The 18,390-nt window shown below is 42.1% G+C and overlaps 1 protein-coding gene across 1 annotated transcript; it reads left to right on the forward strand.

The window, feature by feature from the left end:
- Positions 1-8,073: 8,073 nt before the first annotated feature.
- On the forward strand, positions 8,074-16,134 carry TACSTD2 (tumor associated calcium signal transducer 2). The gene has a single exon (XM_060276875.1). It carries the CDS (start codon positions 9,266-9,268, stop codon positions 10,196-10,198), a length of 933 nt encoding a protein of 310 aa, XP_060132858.1. The 5' UTR covers positions 8,074-9,265; the 3' UTR covers positions 10,199-16,134.
- Positions 16,135-18,390: the final 2,256 nt, after the last annotated feature.

Here is an 18,390-nt window from a genome sequence, read left to right on the forward strand (position 1 = left end):
TTTCTGAAAGGGGAAACCATTTTAAAGTTTGGAAAAGGTGCCCCTCCGGTAAGAAACCTGCCTAGTTGCAGACAAATAGTGCCAGGGGGTTCTTTGTGGTGGGCACATTTAAAGTTGATTTTGGTGGAGGAGAACTATACATTGCAACCACTTGGTTTGGTGTGCAATGATTTTTAATGGAAACGGCACACATCAAAAAAGTGTCCCATGGAAAGTAACCTGCAAAATTTCAAGCAAACAGCTCTAGCAAAGAGCACAAGGAACAAGGTGATAAAATTGACACCCCTTCACCAAAGCACTGTGATTGGAGAGCCTTGGTAGAATAATTCCCTCTGATTTCAAGTTAGGCCTGTCTGTCACAAAAGAGCTTTCCACATCCTGGTGTTATGTCAACCCTTGGGGGGGAAATGCTTCAATTTCTGGAGACACAATGCCATAGTTGAACATCTCAGTCTCTGAATTATTTTCATCAGTCCTCTGTTCAAGATACATTGAAGAGATGCCCCTTTGGCTCAGACAAGCCCAGAAAATTCCTGAAGCAGCCCCACTTTGGTTCTTCATTTGGGAGTTACCTGAATTGTTTACACACCCCTAGTAAATACTCCATCATTGCAGCATTTAGCTCTCTCTGACACAGGAAAAGAATCAGTTCCTAAACAATTTCATGCTGCAATTATGAGCAAGCTGTTTGCAGTATCTCTTTGCGAGGGCTTTATTTTGCAAAGCAAAATAAACTATGACATCTTTATTTTACAGCATCTGAAGATGAGAATTATCACTTGTTAGAACCATACATTCTGGCATCAGTGAGCAAGTTCAGGCTATTTGTGTAAATACTACAATGGCTGTAATTAGCTGTGGTTGAAACCTGGATGAAGCCAGCAGAGGGAGCTTTGTAACAACTAATTTAAAGGAGTGACTCCTTAATTTATAGTCCCAGTTATCCCAAAGACACTGAAATACTTTTGCCTTTGCAGTTACTAGTACATATATAGAATCATAGTTGGAAGGTACCATATAATCCAAACCCCTGCAATGCAGGAATCTTTCACCCAGTGTGGTACTTATATGGACAGAGATGCTCTTTCTATAACTATAGCAGTAAAGTGCTGAAGTAGTTAGCATTTTACCAGTGATTGCAATAACTTGATTCTACCCCTCTGATTTCTAATAATAATAATAATAATAATAATAATAATAATAATAATAATAAACAACCACCCATCTGACTCTGGGTGTCACCCAACAAAATATTAAAATCACAATAAAACAGCCATTAAAAACTTCCTTGAACAGGACTGCCTTTAGGTGTCTTCAAGTCAAATAGTTGTTTATATGTTTGACATCTGATGGGAGGGCATTCCACAGCTGTATCGCCAAACCAGGGAATTTGGACCCCAGCAAATTCATGGCTGCACCCCCCCCCCAGTTCTGTTAGGTTCTAACTAAAATTCAGGTTGCAAAATCAGCTTCAAATGGTTTCGCTGACCCTCCCCTTAGAAGGAGGTCACCATCCAAAGACTGGGGAGAGATTCCCAGCCATCACGGGACGAAGGTGTTTTTGGTTTTTGTCCACTCTGTTGCCCAGTAATTAAGCTTGCTCACAGTAATTAAGCTGGTCAAAATTCACAGCACTAGTCTCTTTAACTCAGTAATAAAAGGCTTCTGTAAGCTTGGCATCAGTGTGTCAAAAGATAAAGAGGCTGGAAAAGATAAGGAGTGTAATCAGCAGGAAGTCATGCAAACCGCCCTGGACTCACTTTATAAGCTTCTGAGCTAATGGAGGTGAAACGCAGGAAGATGGGAGGCAAGAAAAGTGGTTCAGTGGCTTTTTGTTCATGTCGCTTTTTGGACATGCAGCTGAATATTAGATCAGAAGTGCAGTAACAACAAGCAGATGATCAGATGTGTCGTAACATTTACTCAAATCCTGGGTAATAGGCATAATGAGGAGTGGTAGCTGGTTGCATTAAATCTAAATAGGTGTGTTTGTGGGGTGGTGGTGACTAGTGAGATGGGTTCTTTGGTTCCTTTGCCAGGCTGGAAGCCACAGCACTGCAGCTTCATCCTGCGCTTAACATGGCAGCACAAAAAGGCCAAGAGACCTTCTTTGTGACGGTTCTTCCCTATGCCAGACTTTACATTTTCCAGCAGCTTGATGCTAGCGTGTGGCATGGTCTGCCACTCATGCATCACCCAGAGCTTGTTACGCCAATAACAAGGAACTGGGAAAGGAACTGCTTTGGTTCTAAAATAGCATTAAAGAAAGGTGGAAAAGACAAGGATACAGAGGTTTAAGGGTGATTAGCAGCTCGTGGCCAGCTACTGGACCAATAGTTATTTAGACTGCAAGCTAGTGCACAGTTACCTGGGAGGAAATCCCACAGAACTCCGTGGCAAAGCTTTCTGATGGATGGGATTCAGCTATTAGAAATATTCCTGATGTGTTGTCCCGTAGCTTTGTGTTCTCCATCAGGTAATGTAATTGAGAAAAGTCTCTATGTTTGTTAGCAGAAATTTATTTTGAAAAGGAGCTTTCTGGAGATAAAATGGTGTTTGTAGGGCAAAATTCTACTAGTTCTTTGTAAGGGCTAAAGCAGGCATCCCCAAACTGCGGCCCTCCAGATGTTTTGGCCTACAACTCCCATGATCCCTAGCTAACAGGACCAGTGGTCAGGGATGATGGGAATTGTAGTCCAAAACATCTGGAGGGCCAAAGTTTGGGGATGCCTGGGCTAAAGCAAGACCCAAATATGTCAAGTTTTTTTTAATACTTAGGGTGATCTTTCACTTAAGTTTTGCTTAGAATTAATGAACCTAACTTATGCTGTTCATTGAATTCTATGCTTCTGCTCTGAATAAACTCCACCCTTGGTGTGTCCTAGGTGAGCATAGCTGCCAAGTTTTCCCTTTTCTCGCGAGGAAGCCTATTCAGCATAAGGGAAAATCCCTTAAAATAAGGGATAACTTGGCAGCTATGTAGGTGAGATTTGCACCACTGAGCTGCATGTTCTTGACCACTCTGGTCGCTTCCAGACAGAAGCTTAATATTTGAGAAAATATGAGTTGGCATTTTGATTTAGATGATGTATGGATGCGCCAAGCCTGCAGTAAACACCCATCTGCAAGCCCCCTGTATTATAATAGGCTCTTGAATGGTAGTGTCTTCCATGTATTATTATTTTATGGGAACAGAAGGGGAGTTTGTGTATTGGCTTGCCTAATCATAGTTCAGGATTGGATTGAGTCCAAAGTATAGTATTATCCAGGATTCATGTAAAAGGAGATGTATTTACCAAGCCAATTGCATCTTCCAATTAATTATGGTTCTCACTAGTTGAGTGGCTTGTAAAAAGGAAGCAGAATGGAGACCAAGCCATCTCATTCACTTCTCGACTTCACCCACTTCTGTAAAAGTAGATATATGGATCTAGACTTGTTAAGCCAGAATAAGATAAATTGCACACATACTGACAAGCTGCATGGTTAAAACAATTTGGAAAGCGTTTACGGTGAGCCTTGCCATGTGTGGATTCAGTTAAGAGCACACCCTGGTGAAACCCCATGGAAAGAACAGAGTGATATTGTTGCAAATACTTTATTTATATGAATTCTTATCCACTCTGTACCACAAAGGCCCAGGAAGGGTTACAACAATAAAATAACCATTATAAAACAAACATGTACTTCAGAAATAATAATACTCAACATTTGCATAATCCTTTCAAGGTGCTTCATAAGCATTATGAAGCTGCAATCGGTGAAACAAACTTGAAAAGTAAGTCATTATAATCATTTCCCCATACTACAGGTGAGGGAACGGCTGATGACTGAGTAAGTGGCCTGCTAAAGGCCACCTATTGACTTCCTCAAACCAGGGACTTCCTGGTGGCAGCCAGTCATTTAATTACCATGCTATAGTGCCAAAGTGGCAGAATAGACAAGTACCTTCTCATATCCCTCCTATTTATCCAGTGGGATATGTGCTTGGTGGATGGGGGTGCCGTGCAAAATAGAAAACTAGCACTGTGGTTGGATTTTCCTCCATGAAGTGCTAGGTTTCTGTTTGCAGGGAGGGCTTTTTTTTATTTTAAAGAAGACAGAGGACCTTTTGCTTGCAGTGGTGCAGTCAGTTCTGCCACCTTAGCAGTTTGTCACTTTATCCTGCTATGTGAGGACACCAGGCCTGTGTCCAGGGGCTCATTTTGATGGCAATAAATCTCTGATGAAGTATGAAATGATCCTGTTGTCCTGCTTCTCAGATCTCAGGCTGCTGTTTCCGGTTACTCCTCTTTTTTTTTTTTTTTTTTACTATTACTCTCTAGACACCTTTCATCAGTGAAGAACCCTGACAACTTGCCTGGTATTCCCCAAGCATTTCCTGGCCCCACCCCTATTTTCTACCTACTATCCAGAGAATGTTGGTATCTGTGATATAAAACCACACCCAGACAGATCATAGAAAGAGTCGTCTCCTGCGGAAAGATTTGCATGGCTCCAGCAACTATGAGTAGGGGCAGGTGGTGCCCTCCATACATTTTGGAGGGCATATTCACTGGGGTTGATGAGAATTGTGGTCCCAATTTCTGGAGAGCACAAAGTTGGCAAAGATAAATGGAAGGATATTCAAGAGCTGGTTTTTGGATATATGCCAGAGTCAGTTCTATGAATTAACTGGATATGTACTTTACCCCAAGCCTTTAAAAAAGAAAGAGCAGAGTCTTTTGTTAGCGATTTCTCAGTGCACAACAGAAGCATGTTAGAGCAACCTTTAGCACACATCCACCACCTCTGCAGAGGTTGTGTAAACTTGGTCTTGAGTGAGTTCTTGTGACAGTGGTAAGCAGAAGACAGGTTTTCTTACAGTGCAAATCCCCTTAGAAATCAAAATCCCATGGAGTTCAGTGGGGGTTCATTCCCAAATAAGTAGTATTGCAGCCTTAAAGAGTGCATGTGTGTGTTTAATTCTGTGTACATACACTATTTTATTCTAGTATCAATGGAGCCTGAGTACCTTTTTCCCTATGCAGTCCACGCGCAATCTAGATCTACTGCATATTTCTGCCCCACAGAAAGGGGCTTCCTTAGAAGATGGTTTCTTTCAAAAAATAAAAATAAAAACTCATTCCAGATTGGTTCTGCAGTTTGTCCATTTAAAAAGAGGTGAAAACAGACACCAGCAGTCCTGGCAATGGGTTCTGTGTTCCCACGTCTACACCTGCCCAATGACATTGTGGGTGGGCATAAGCCAGGATGCCAATCACCACTTCCTTCTTCAGTCATCTGGGGCATGTGCATGGAAGAAAAGGCATGAATAACCCAACCAAGGGGAGGGTTTGAGATGCTTATCAAGTAACCATGCCCATCCTTGCGGGAGGTAAGATCTAGAATAATTTGGACTTAATCTAAGTGGAAAACAGTATGTTGAGGATAAGCGTGAATAATTCTGGATTGAGAAAAACCTACATTTTTCTGCCATAAACGGGTTGGTGTGTATGCAGTTTATAGTTATCACCTTGTCATCTCACCATGTCAAATTTGGCCCGCAGGGGGCAAGGAAGATAAGTGTCTGTCAGCTGATCCAGTTCCCCACCCCTAACATATGGGCGGTGAATTTTGCATTAGGCTTAAAAGGGGGCATATGTGTATATGTGTACATGCAGACAGGGCTTCTCTGAGCAAGTGGGAACCTTGACTGGCCAGCCCTGTTGGAAGTTCAATGGGGACCAATCCAAAGGCAAGAGCTTCTCCAACTTTGTGTGGAGCAGTTTGGGAGGACCCTGAAGAACTGAATGGGAGGGAACTGCTTGAAACCAAAGTGCATGTCTGGAGGTCCATATGCAGCTCTTTGAATCATGCCCCACATCTGAGATCCCAGCAGTCAAAGGTGTGTGTGTGTGTGTGTGTGTGTGTGTCAGTTTTCATTGTGTTTTTTGACCACTTTGAGATCTGTAGCCCCCACCCAAGCTGCTGTCTCCATGGTTCCTTGGGGGGAAGGATGACTATTTAACCAGACATGTCTGCTGTTTGGATCTTAGCCTCTCTGTCTGCTAGAATACCACCTATGAAGTATGGTAATTACTCAGAGTTTTGATTGCAAAATGCTTCCTGAAACTTCCCTGATGATCTTAATCATTGTATTTTTAACTTTGCAAAGCTCAAGTGAAAGTTACTGTGTCTTTTATTGGCTAAGCTTGGAACATTTCAAAAGGAGCAGGTTATGTTGTGACCATCCACAAGGAGCAGAAACATGTTTTGTTTTAAAATGAGATGACTAGCGAATCCATCAAGGATATGCAATAACACCAATTTTGAAAATCGTATTGGATAACAAGAAGCCTACAGGAAAGACTAGCTTACGCCATATGCCCTAGTGCAGGCATAGACAACCTTGACTCTCCAGATGTTTTTAGACTACAACTCCCATGATCCCTGACCACTGGCCCTGTTAGCTAGGGATCACGGGAGTTGTAGTTCCAAAACATCTGGAGAGCCAAGGTTGCCTATGCCTGCCCTAGTGGTTTGACACAAAAATGGACCTATAGGCCCCTGGAGTAATGTGTTTTCTGTGTACAGAGAGCAGGTTTGGATGGTCATAGCAGAGGACAATGGTAAAGAATCCTGAAACCTAATAGAAGAAGAAACTGTAATGGGTGTTATTGTGTTAAAACAGCCTGTGCTAATATGGCACCCTTCAGGCGTTGAAACTACAACTCCCATTAGCCCCAGTGAGTACAGCCACGCTGCCCAGAGATGATGGAATTTGTAGGCCAAACCACTTGGAGAGCACCCTGGTCAACAAAGGCTGAATGCCCCTCACTGATATCATAGGGCAGGGGTGTCAAACCCAAATTCATCGGGGGCCGCATCAGCAGTTTGGTCACCCTCAAAGGGCCGGTTGTATCTGTAGGACTATGTGTCCACTCTTTATTATCATAAATTATTGTCACTGCATTCAATTATTACTGTTTTTTGTAATAATGTAAGTAATAAATAGCTCTGAAAGCAGAAACATAGTCAGAATAATGGCAAGTAGATATTCAAATGTACAATTATTGTACAATTTATTGAAAAATGATTTTTGGTAACTGCACTGGGTGGTGGAGGCTCGCTAGGGTTTCATGCAGGACCTTTGCAGAGCTACTAGTACCTGGAGATGCTGGGGTCCTTCTGCATGCAGGACAGATGTTCTGCCAGTGAGCCACCACCCTTCACCAAAGGGACTGGCTGAGGTTGACTCACTGGAGCTGCTCTCCTGGTTCCAGGGTTTAAGGGCCAGAAGTATAAAGCAGCATCCTATGTTTCTGAGGAGAGGGAGAGGGAGGGGAGGGAGAGAGGGAGGGGAGGGGGGAGGGAGGGAGGGAGGGAGGGAGGAAGGAAGGAAGGAAGGAAGGAAGGAAGGAAGGAAGGAAGGAAGGAAGGAAGGAAGAAAGAAAAGAGGGAGTGGAAGGGAGAGAGGAAGGAAGGAAAGAGGGGAGAGAAAGAAGAGTAGGAAATAAGGAAGGGAATAAAGAAGGAAAGAAAAAGAAAGAGGGAGAGAAGACGGAAAGGGAGAAAGAAGGAAGGAAGTAGAGGGAAAGAAAGAATAAGAATGAGGGAGAGGAAGAAAGATGGGAAGGACAGAAGGAAGAAAGGAAGGAAGTAAGGAAGGAAGAAAGAAAGAAAGAAAGAAAAGGGAGCAGGAGGGAGAGAGGAAGGAAAGAGGTGAGAGAAAGAAGAGTAGGAAAGAAGGAATAAAGAAGGAAAGAAAAAGAAAGAGGGAGATAAGACAGAGATAAAGAAGGAAGGAAGGAGAGGGAAAGAAAGAATAAGAACGAGAGAGAGGAAGAAAGAAAGGGAAGGGGGGGTCGCCGCCTTAATTCAGGGCCAGAAAAGAGCGCGAAGGAACCCGACCCCCCCCCCCGACCCCAGCTGTTTGTCGGCACTTTGTCGGCTCGGCGCTTGAGCAGCAAGGTCCCGCTGGCTGGGGCGCTCGGCGGGCCACATGACGAGGTCTGGCGGGCCGGATTTGGCCCCCGGGCCTTGTGTTTGACACCCATGCCATAGGGTTATTTGTGCTGTTGTTTTCAATCTTAATCCCGCTCCCCTGATGTAATTTCAGGCCTGGACAGGGCCTCTCCATGAGGCACAAGGCAACAGAGATCAGTGGTATGGAGAACAGCATTTCCTAAGAGTTGATTGTGAAATGAGGGCCACTTCACACATTGCACAGAGGGAAAGCCCAATTTGACACTCACAGGGCACACTTAAATAGGGAGCTATGGCCAATCGCAGCTACCCCAATCCGCACTTTTGGTGTACTGTACGGTTGAATTTTATTAGGTATACACTTTTAAAAAGTGATAAAAGGCAGTGAAACCCACATTAGAGGGAGGCAGTTACCGTGGCTGGTGATGAGAGTTGTCATCCCAACAAAATCTACAGAGGACAGGTTGGGATTCGCTGCTTTGGGCATTCCAAAATTTTTAGGTATAACACTGCTTCCAGAACTGTCCTATTGTCTGCTCACCCCCCTGACTTTCTTACCATAGTTTGGTGGGTTATCCACGGAAATGGCTCAGAATTACGTCTTGAATCACTTGGCACATAATGAGGATTCTCAAAGAGAGAGAGAGAAAGGAAAATAAAAGGAAAGGAAAGGGGGTGTTCCGGAGGCTCTGATCTCTTCCACTTTACCTCCTGTCTCCTTTGAGTACTGACCACTGGAGCAAGTGTTTGTCTTCCCTGTTTAGTAGGCCTCCTGGGTGGAACAGAACGGAGGCTGACTGGGCCTGGCCTCACAGTAGCCTCCAACCCAGCACTTATGTATAGTTTGGCCCATGGGGTGGGCACGTTTCTGTATGCAAAGAGCTTAATGTAGTATTGGTTTCTGTGTTTCTGGCCTGATGTGCTTCCTCCTTCAGTGGGAGGAAAGAAAAGGAGGTGGTGATGGTGGAAGTCTTGGCCATTATTGCTGGAATTACCTCACTTGTGATTACCAGGAGGTGAGGCCGAGGGTAGGGAAGTATGAGAAGGCAGAGAGTTGCTGCCACTCCCTACTGAAGAAGGTGCAGCTCTCTTGGTCTGTGGGTTTTCTGTGTCACCACACACCTGCTTTGTTTGAGCGTCACCAGCCAGACTGGTTGGGCAGGTCTGATGGTAGAAAGAGAGGCAGCTGTCCCGCCCTAGCACTCAGAAACCGGGAGGCTCTTGTTGTGGATGTGTCTTGTCTTCAGGCTGCTCTGTTGCCCCGTCTCTCCCTAAAGACCTCTTTTGCTCATCCTCCATGGAGTCTGCTTTTGGGGCTGCCCTGGTGTTGATGCTTGTGGCCGCATCAGCTGCCCAGAACGACTGCTTTTGCCCAACGTTTAACCGGGCGTCTTGTAGTTTGGAGTCCGGCAGCTGCATCTGTACAGCAGGAAGTTTGAACCAGAGGCTGGACTGTTCGACGCTGATTCCAAAATGTCTGCTGTTGAAGTCGGAAATAAAAGCCAGAAAAGGGAGGAAATTTTCCAGGCCCGAACATGGGTTTATGGACAATGATGGACTTTATAACCCAGAATGTGATGCCATGGGCTTCTTCAAAGCCAGGCAGTGCAATCAGACAGAAAGCGGCACTTGTTGGTGTGTGAACAGCGCTGGGGTAAGGAGGACGGACAAGGGGGATCTCGACATGAGGTGCAATGAGCTGGTCAGAACAAGCTGGATCTACATTGAGATGAAGCACAAAGAGCGAAAAACGCCCTTGTCTGAATCAGAAGTGGCAAACAGCTTCCGACAGTTCATTGAAAACCGCTATTTGCTCCATCCGAAGTTCATCACAGCAGTTGAGTACAAGGACCCATTAATCCATATCGACTTAAAGCAGAACATTTCAGACAAGTCTTACAGAGATGTTGACATTGCAGATGTAGCTTACTACTTTGAAAGAGACATCCAGGGTAAAACCTTTTTCCCATCCAATAATATGTTTGATCTCTATGTCAACGACGAACCTCTAGCTATTGAAGATATCCTAGTATACTACGTTGATGACAAACCACCAGAGTTCTCTATGCAGCGCCTGACAGCGGGCATCATTGCAGTGGTGGTGGTGTTAGTCCTGGCCATTGTTATTGGGATAACTGTGCTCGTGGTTACCAGGAGGCGGAAGACGGGCAAATATGAGAAGGTTGAAATTAAAGAGATGGGAGATATGCGAAGAGGACAACATTCATAAGTGCCTTAATTTGACTGTAGAACTAAGATTTTGACATGGGCGGAATGGAAAGAAGACGGCAAGATTACTACTACCGTATGTCTTTTGAAGGTGGGGAGGGCACTTGGTTTTCTTTTTTAAAATTAATGTTTAATCAAAGATAAAAGCAACAGCTTTGTAAAACGTCCACAATTCCAGATTGGAAAAGCGATTGGGATATAGTTAGCATTTTCCTTTAATTATAGTGTACTATGTGATAAAAATAATAATAATTTGAGATGAATATCAATGTGTTAGGGACAAAATCCCTGTACTGTACCCGCTCCTGAACTTCTCCAGATTTGAGTTTTTTAAGAAAACAATGTTCTGTAGCTACATGGTTAGTTTTATTTATTTTAACTGCATTTCTACATCTTTTTGGGGTGTGTTTATGTGTAGCTATCCCCCAATCCCCCACCCTGTTCTCTTTGGCCCAAGCTGCTAAAGTGTGTGTGTTCTGTCTGTACATGTGAGACGGACTTTCTATTATTAAAAGTGTTGGAAATGTTCCCTTCTTCCATTTAAACCTGATTGTCTCTGATCTAAAATATTTCTTTTGTAAAATAGTAATACCTTCTGTGAACAAATGTCAGCGGAGCGTTTTCCGTGGAACTGGTGTGTGTTTGTGTGTGTGTGTTTATAATGTAATCGTCATTGAAATAAATTTTCTTAACTTTAAACTGTTGCTAAGTTTCATGCTGTGATTCTAAAGGATTTTTCCTCCCAGCATAGGCTGCCCGTGGTCCTTAACTATCTCCTGGTGTTTTACTGTAAGGGTAAGCTTTTCTGCCCTTGCTGAATTCCAGCGTTGGGAAATCTACATGCCCACCATGTACTGGGTGGTGTGATATAAATTGCTCAGCATCCAAAGTAAATGAGATAACCAAACCATTGCCAGCCATTTCCATTTCTTGGAAAGTGTCGCCCGTTTTCATCTGGTGACAGCAGCTGCTGGTAGTAAGCATCCTGGTGACATAGTCACTGCTTGCGGTCTAATCTTTGCCATCACAGTCTAGCTGGCAAGAAACCCCCCAAAAACCTTTCTGCTGTTTTAATAGCCCTAAAATGACTCAGTACAACGTAGTTGCATATGCTATGGAGTGTACTCCCCTTGTTAACTAACTTGCCCAGGCAAGATAGGATCTTCAAGAGGAATTTCCATGCTATTGTGCCACTTTAGATTGTTCATCTTAGCCACAGAGCCTCTCCCCGAAAGCAGTAAGTCACTACAAGCTATTAAAATTGCCATTACAAACTATGGTAGTCGTTACAGGCCACCACAATCTTTGCACCATAATCTGTAACCACTGCTGCTGAATGAACAAGCACTCCTCTATATAGCTGTGAGTCACATGCTCTGGAAGCATGTCCTTTCGTTGTAGAGGCTGTTTTGGTTTTGCTGCCCAGGAATAGAAAATCGCCCCTTTTCGAGTCAGAGGTACCCAAGTGATCTTAGAGCTTCATTCAGATGTTCTGCAGAAAGGTTGCAGAATAGTTCAGAATATCTGTACTTGGGCCTGCTCTTAATTTTTTCTTTTTTCTGACAACAGATATCAAGGCTATTTTGACCAGGGACAGAATTATCAAATAAGCTAAGAATGAATATATGAAAAAACACTGCTCCGGTACAGAAATATTGATATGTAAAGAGCAAAGTTTGTAAGGGGGAAAGGTTACAAATGCAAGTAAAATCAGAATATTTGTCAAATACAATATAACAACACAACTGTAAAAATAAGTTATAGAATTAAGGTCAAGCAATGATGGAAGGAAGTCAGATTTTAACTCACATTGCGAGTTATGTCGAACCGATGGTGGTGGGGTGTGTGTGAGGTGGTGGGGTGCTTTGTGTTACTAACATGTACATATGTGTAAACCTTTCTTTCTGTTATTTTGTAGAGATAAAACTTCAAAATAATAATAATAATAATAGTAATAATAATAATAGTAATAATAATGCAGCATAGTTAAAGGAAATGAAAGATTATTAAAGAGACAAAAAAGGGGGGGATATTTTGGCCAGGGACAGAGTTATCAAATAAGCTAAGAATGCCTAGGGCCCATAGTTTTCATAATGTGGGTGGCAATGTTGCGAACATACAGAATGCTCCAATTTCACTCCCCCAATAAGCAAGTGGGCACAACAAACCTTGGTTTAGTGTTATATCCAAACCAGGGTTTGTGGTTTGTTTTGTTCCAAACGAACCATGGTTTGAAGCCAAGGTTTGCTGTTTACTCACCAATTGTGGCTTATAAGTTTTGTGCAGAATTTTATTTTTGTTTTAAAATATATTATTTGCATGCATCTATGGATAAGATCAAATAACACCCCCATTATTTGTTATGTCTAATCCCTGGATTAGACATAACATTAAACCAAGGATTGTGGTTTGTTGCTCCTGTTTGCTAGCAGGGAGGACTAAAATAATCTGAATGTTCGTGGTAAACTATTGACCATGTGACTTACTATGAATTGTAAATGTAGCCCATGGATCCAATGGCTAATGAGTAAGAAAACAAGTGGAAGTAATCATAATTGTTGCAAAAAAGCAGAAAAAATAATTGAGAATTGATGGGTTAGGAGAATACTTTTGTTTCTGTGTGTGAGAGTAGACTAGGCCATGCATAGCTACAGATGTATCAAAGTTTCTATAATTAATTAACTCCATCTAAAAGTGGATTTCTGTGTATGCCATCAAGACTCAGTTGTATATGCTGCTAAGGGATAGAGAAAGCTCAGAGGTCATAAATGGGGAGGGATACAGTATATGCCAGCAATTAATCAAAAGAACAGAAAGATTAATTGCAGCAAGACATGCAGAGAACATCTCTGGCCATATGTCATTCTAGCTGGCATAAAGATGCAGGAAGAACCTGACTTTTACAAATTCCACGTCCTTTCTGAGTCAGGTTGCATTCTTTTCTTGCAATTTCAACCTTCTCACCACTCCTACTTTTCCTCCTCTACCTACCTGTGGCTGTTATCTCATTCATTTTTAACTGGGACCTTGTGATGGCTACCAGTGTTTTACCAAAAATGTTCACAGAGTTTTTAATTTCATGGGAAATGCATGAAAGGGAATCATAGACTGTGAGCAAATTCAACTTACCCTTTCAATATGCTGAGTTGTAGACCGACTTCAATCCATACTTTAGTGAGTACTCATAGGAGGAAGAAGATATCCAATTACATCACCCACACACCCAGATCAAGTTCATTAGAGGTCTTCTCACAGACCCATTCCAGTGTGCGATCAAATCAACCTGTAACTTGCTCTCTGATAAATTAATCCATAACAGGCACTGGAAAAGCCAAACGATTTACTGAGGCAGGCATGTTGATGGATAGTTGAAAGGGCTGTCTAGAGGTGGGTTTGGGGGAACCTACTTTTATTGTATGGTACTAGACCAAAAACAGAGAATAACACTACAGGAGAATCCTAGAAGCTCTCTCCTCGATCTTTAGCCTTAACAACTTTTGTGTCCTAGCAACTCTTGCTTTAATAGCGAGCCACAGTTCACACTCCTTGAAATTGTTTATTCTTTTTGAATTCATGGTTAAAGCCTCTCTGTTCTGCTTCTACTGTAATCTGGTGTAGTCGTTTGTGTGAGTGGAAACAGCTCTTACCAGGACATCATTGGAGGTTGGTTGACTAGGGGGCATGGGGCACTGCCCTCAGCCAGCCCTCTTCACATGCATCCCTACAGTCCAGGGAGTGACCCGAGCTGTTAGCTGCCTCTTCTTTAGCGTCAGCTTTGCCCTTGTAGAATTCAGCAGGAAGGACGAGGAGGAGAAGGGAGCAAAAGTAGAATTAGTTGACTTTGACCGAGCCTTCTGTTGGCTTCCCAACTTTACATCCCACCAGTTCCAATAGGCGCTAGACACCATCAACGGAACTTCTGTGTGTGACAGTTTCTAGCCTGTCATTCAGTTGGGGAGTTACAGGTAGGTAGCCGTGTTGGTCTGATGCAGTCAAAACAAAATAAAAAAATCATTCCAGTAGCACCTTAGAGACCAACAAAGTTTGTCATAGGTATGAGCTTTCATGTGCATGCACACTTCTTCAGATACACTGAAACAGAAGTCACCAGACCCTTATGTATAGTCAGAGAGTGGGGAGGGGTATTACTCAGAAGGGTGGTGGGAATGGGTGATTGGCTGATAGGAGTGGTAAACCTGTTGACGACTGTTAACAACTGTTAACATCTGCAATTGGTCTTGCAGGAAAAAGCAAGGGGTGAGATGGCTAAAGAAAGCGTTATCATGTATAATGAGATAAGAATCCGATGTCTTTATTCAGACCAGGTCTCTCCATGGTTTTAAGCTTGGTAATGAGTTGCAATTCAAGCTTAAAACCATGGAGAGACCTGGTGTCAAAAATTGAACTTGGTGCTTGTCCATGGATTCACACAATTGGCTGATCAATGGCCAGGATGCAGTGCAGAGGGTTCTCAAATGTCTTTCCTGTGGCTACTAAACATCCAGTGGGTCATGTTCTACTTCTCTGATCTGGGTCACCCAAAAGCTGCCTTGTCTAGGGTTACCCAGTGGGCAACATTCACTTTCTCTAAGAATGTGGACGGTCAAAATGGTTGCCTCATTAAACATGATCCAGTTGTTGCTAGAGCTGAAACCAGCCAACAAAAAATATTTCACTTTAATCAGCACATAGTAACAGGTTTTGCATCCAGTTTCAGTAATAAGAAAAAATAGTGATGATTGTTTTATTGAAGAATGGAAGCCGCTTTTTTGGATTATTTAAAGAAATATTATAGTATGAAGAACCCATGAGCAGGATTTGAACTATGAGCAAAAGAAAGAATTAGACATTATTGTATTGTGATTATATAAGAGACAGAAGATAGCGTGCAGCAAGGGACCGAAATAAAAAAAGGGAAGTTGATAAAACAAAACAAAAAAAATATTATGTATTAGAATTATATGTGAAATTTGTAGAAATTTAATAAAACATATTTATGCTTTCTGATGAAATGGAATCTGACCCACAGAAGTTTGGGCGACAATAAATTTAATAGTTGTTGAGGTGTAAGAAAACTCTTTGTTGTTTTAGCGCACTCATACTGTATATAATGTAAAGTGATCTCACCACATTGGAAATGGTTTTCTTGTCCTTTGACATGCTTAGGAAATATATAGATATATCTAATCACAAGTGCTTTACAAAAAAGCTAGGTATATGACAGTTGGAACAGTTTAAGTAATTAAATAATCGTGATAAAATAGTGATAAACACTACATAATTTATATCTTAGAGTTTTATCCACTTCTTCAGAGAATGGGTTGTAATATTAACAAATTGCCCCCTCAATTCCCTATTCCTTAATTGGGATGGTTAATACTATTACAGCAATAATCTTTCCCATGCAGGTACAATTACCCTTTTCAAAGCCTTCCCATTGATCTGTTTCAGGGTTTTGATAAATTTCTAAGTGCTGCAATTACTTCATTTTAATGCTAAAATTAATCTTAAGATGTTACAATTGCCTATCAGAGCAGGAAGACCTGACTTTTTCTATATATTTTTTTAAAAATAATAATAATATTGTTTGGCAGCTGGAGCACTATTCCTTATGCCACAGTTTTGCCTCGTTAAAATTTTGCACACGCTGAATAAGCTGACAAGATCCTCATTTTATTTTCATGAAGGTCTTTGCTCCCTGAGGGACAATACACTTAGAATCCTACTCCAGTACACTTCACTACCTAGGAAACAATTATGGGGAGACACATGGTGTTATCTAAATGAGAGGCAGAATGAGAATGGATTTGTAATCCTCCTCTGAGGTTTTAGAGATGGACCCCAAAAGAACTGGTGACATTTGCTCCCATTATTTCTCAGGCAATTTTTATTTGGAATAAACGTCTGTTCCCACTAGACATGTGTATGTGTGTGTGTGTAAGTGTAAAAAATTGTCTTTTTACTTACCAGAAGAAAAACGCTGAACAACAGTATAATAATTGGATCTTTCTAGTAAATGGCCTGTTTGAATGGGTTCTCCAGCACACAAAGGGTGGGGGGAAATCCTAGTTCTAATTCTCTCTCTAACCTCTGTCCTTCCCTGAATATTTACACAGATACAGTACAGTTACTTTGTACAAGAATGTTAAAATCTGTTAATTCTTTCTTGGGACTATTGAACAATATTTGCAAGCATAAAAAGGTAGAGAAAAAATAACAAGATTTCACCCATAATCTTTTAGTAATCCATCACACTGAGGAACCTGGCAGCCAGGGAAAGTTTATATTTTATGTGTATTTAATTGTATAAACAGTACTCTTTGGAGGTAAGGTAAATTCCATTTGGGCTTGCATTTACAAAAGTCATGTATCTATCATACAAAGGGACTGAAATTGTTTTAGCAACATTTTATTCAGCCATTTCAGGGTTTTTCACACATACACTCCAAATTTTGACATCCATAATCCTATGAAATTTTAATTCTGGAATTGGTACGCATCTCAGCAAAATACAGTTTCAGCTCCTCCTGCTTCCCCCCCCCCCCGCCTTTTCTAGTCACATTGTTTGGTAGGCAAAGCAGGCCTCCTGTTAATGAAATGCAGATGGTGTTTTTCTATTTTCTTTTCTCTTTATCTCAGTAGCAAAATGCTCGAAGCATATTTTAAAGGGATGCTATATTCCTGGATATACCTCAGAGCTTGCCCTTGGTAAAACCTGTAGCAGCCAAGGTCTATGTACAACATAAGGTGCCGGGTGTTTTGTATAGAAAATAATTTTAGTTCAGTTGTCCAAAGGTTGACCTAAGGCCAGAGTCTTTGGGGGACTTTATTTTAAAAAGCTCTTTTTGATCCTCTCCTCAAAATAAAAGGTGCTATGTCTTCATTAAAATTCACGAACAGCCGCAGCCTTTAATAACTACTTATGTCTTTAGATCTAGCTGCCTATTTAAAGAAAACCAGCACTTACACATTTCGAATTGTATGACTATACATGCCACATTTCTATATTAAGAGGTATTCACCGTTGGATTTCAGTGAAGTTATCCTGTAATTACTCATGCTATATTTGGTGACGACTTCAGAATATTAATATGTAGGATTGCCAGTCAGGGGTGTTTTAGAAAAGCAGGGTGCATAATGTGAATTTAGTACCATAACATATGCTTCATACACCCACAATTGACAGAGTGTGTGCAGCAGCCAAGTTCAGATAGCAAGTTAAACCATAGTTTAGTGTGACAAGAATGAGTCACAGCAAGCTGAGCCTCTGGCATGTTTGAAATGGCATGTCAGAACCTTTCACTCTTCCATTAACCACAGTTTAGTGTGTTTCCCTAAACCAAATTGTTGTTCATTTTAACTGTGGTTGTTTAAACAAGCCAACTTCATAGCCCATGGTTTTAAGGTGGCTTGTTTCAAACAAACCATTATTAATAGCAAACACAGTTGTTTGTTGTTTCTCACAATATGAGAAGCTGAAGCTAAGCCAAAATGGACGTGAATTTCTCATAGCCAGGCTGGAAGAGAAGAGACAAGGGGCAAGCCTGAGGCTCACTGTGGCTCGCTCTGGTTTAGCAATTTCCAAAGAAGGATTATCAGCAATTGCCAGGTGATTATGCCAAACTGTCTTTGCTGCCATTTTGAATCTGGCTCTACCTCATTTTAAGAACATAGAAATAACCTGCTGCATCAGGCCCGTGGCTCATCTAGTCCAACTTCCTGTTCTCACAGTGGCCAACAATAGATGCCTATGGGAAAGCCTTAAAGGAGGACATGAGAACAAGAAGTCCCTCATGGTGGGTGTCATACATCCTGTGAAGACTTCTTGGCAGGGCTGGTCCAAGGGGGATGACGAATGGGAAGCATTGGGGAGGGGCCAAGTGGTCTGTTGGGAGAAAGCACCACCCCTGTGCCATTGCATGTTCCAGCTGCGGAGGGAGAGCCATCTGATCCAGTCTCCACCCTGCCTTGAAGCTTTTCCCACCTCAAGGAAGGTTTCTGAGCCTAGGTTGGTCAATGAGATGGATGCACTGCTCCATATCTAAGGACATTCCATTGGCCATGTCAGCACCGAGAACAACACAAATGACCGCACCTGCTCTGCTCTTCAAAAGGTGGGTCAAGCATGTGTGTCGAGTGTTGAGACATCTTAGCCATTCATTTTAGAGCGCTTTTGAACTCCTGACCTGTGTA

The sequence above is a fragment of the Zootoca vivipara genome, chromosome 7 (genome assembly GCF_963506605.1).
Source record: "Zootoca vivipara chromosome 7, rZooViv1.1, whole genome shotgun sequence".
NCBI classification, from domain to species: Eukaryota; Metazoa; Chordata; class Lepidosauria; order Squamata; family Lacertidae; genus Zootoca; species Zootoca vivipara.